This window comes from Trachemys scripta, chromosome 16 (assembly GCF_013100865.1).
Source record: "Trachemys scripta elegans isolate TJP31775 chromosome 16, CAS_Tse_1.0, whole genome shotgun sequence".
In the NCBI taxonomy this organism is placed as follows: Eukaryota; Metazoa; Chordata; order Testudines; family Emydidae; genus Trachemys; species Trachemys scripta.
Genome location: NC_048313.1, coordinates 3,048,350 through 3,050,103, shown reverse-complemented (window position 1 = coordinate 3,050,103; position 1,754 = coordinate 3,048,350). Strand labels below are relative to the sequence as shown.

Here is a 1,754-nt window from a genome sequence, read left to right as displayed (position 1 = left end):
CCCCCCACACCCCTCTATCTATCCATCCCCCACACACCCCTCTATCTATCCCTATATCCACCCATCTGCAGTAGCTACAGGAGAACAGCTACGGTCCGGTAGCTGCGCCCTGGGGAGCTGTAGTATAACCCTGCCTACGTCCCAGACAGTTTGTCCATGGCTGTCGCTCATCCACCTACCTCAGAGGCAGGAGCTCGGTGGATGGAAGAATTTTTCGGTCGACCTGACCACATCTACAACGGCGAGGAGGTCGACCAAACTCAGGGCCGGCTTTAGGCCGATTCCCTGGAATCGGTCCCCGCTCCTAAGAGGGCCCCACACCTTAGGTGCTTTTTTAATTTTTTTTTTTTTTTACTCACCCAGCGGGGGGTCCACTGCGGGGGTCTTCGGCGGCATTCTGGTGGCGGGGGGTCCTTCAGTGCCGCCGAAGCCCCGGACCGCCGCCGGGTATTTGAATCGGGCCCCGCAGTTCATAAAGCCGGCCCTGACCGAACAAACGACAGTTTTTCATCTCCCTGAGGTTTGGAGCTAGGCCGATCTCATTTGTAGGTGTAGCCGAGGCCTAACCCGGACAACGCAAGCAGCCGGTGTTAGACCGGTTCCTCCAAGAGCTGTGGTAAGGCTGCAGCGTCCTGGCCTGGGTCGCCCCAGGAGAAGCCCCCTTGGGGCTGGGCTAGCGGGCTGGGCTGGGGTAGCTTCGCCATCCTCCAGTCCCTGATCAGTCGTAGGTATGTGTATCACAGCTGCACTTAGGAGTCTGAGTCATGCTGGTCTGAGCATTGGCCTGCTAAACCCAGGATTGTGAGTTCAATCCTTGAGGGGGCCATTGAGGGAACTGGGGTAAAAATTTGGGGATTGGCCCTGCTTTGAGCAGGGGGTTGGACTAGATACCTCCTGAGGTCCTTTCCAACCCTGATATTCTACAGCCCCCTGCCACCCTACCTCAGGGCTGCCGAGAGCAGGTTTGAGCCCCGGCGAAAAAAATTTTTGGGCCCCCCCAGCAAGGGCAGACTGGCTAAACAGGGCTGACAAAGCCGGCCCCTGGTAATTTGTACCGGCTTCCCCCCCCTCTCGTGGACCCTGCCCTGCCTGTCTAACCTAGAGACTGGTCTACACTTCAAATGACACCAACCTCGCTACAGCGCTCAGGGCTGAGGAAAACACTGTCCCCTGAGCGCTGGGGAGCGGGTTAGCCGTGACCACAAGGGCCACCTATCCGCACCCGCTGTGGCTGGCTAATCTCCTGGGACCCACGCCGCTGGGTGCCGCCCGGTCTCGCACTGCCAGTGCTGTGAGGGGCATTAAACTCCCCAGGCCTTAGGGAGAGGGGATCAGGCGCTGCGGGAGCCTCGCGGGGGGGGGCGGAGGTAAGTTCCCCCCCAGGTGGGTGGAGGCGGTGGGCGTGGCTTGTGTAAAAGGGGGCGTGGCTCCTCCGCCCCCAGCTGTTGTTGCCCGAGGGCTCCACGTGGCTGGCGGAGCGGCTTGACATGCGGGGCGGGGGGGAATCGGATTCGCTCCGGCTTTATAAACCGGGAGCCCGGGGCTGGGGTGCTGCCTCTGGGATTTGCCTTGCCCCGAGCCATGTCCTGCCTCCGCTGGGGGCTTCTGCTGCTCCTGGGGGGCCCCGCGCTGGCGGCCTCCTTGCGATGGGACAGATCCCCGGTAAGGTGATCGGGGGTGATAGGGGGAGAGGGCATGGGATGAGGGGCTGGCTCTGGGGGGAGAGGAGAGGGGGGTAAGGACATGGGGGCTGG

The 1,754-nt window shown here is 61.7% G+C and overlaps 1 protein-coding gene across 2 annotated transcripts in view; it reads left to right on the top strand.

Moving 5' to 3' along the window:
- The first annotated feature begins 1,477 nt into the window (after positions 1 to 1,477).
- Positions 1,478 to 1,754, top strand: part of LOC117888707 (SPARC-related modular calcium-binding protein 1-like) — a 25,150-nt gene continuing 24,873 nt past the window's right edge. For both annotated transcript variants that reach the window (XM_034792343.1, XM_034792342.1), the window contains exon 1: positions 1,478 to 1,662. In XM_034792343.1, the coding sequence (XP_034648234.1) occupies positions 1,582 to 1,662 (81 nt within the window). In that variant the 5' untranslated portion in view covers positions 1,478 to 1,581. The remainder of the gene's footprint in view (positions 1,663 to 1,754) is intronic.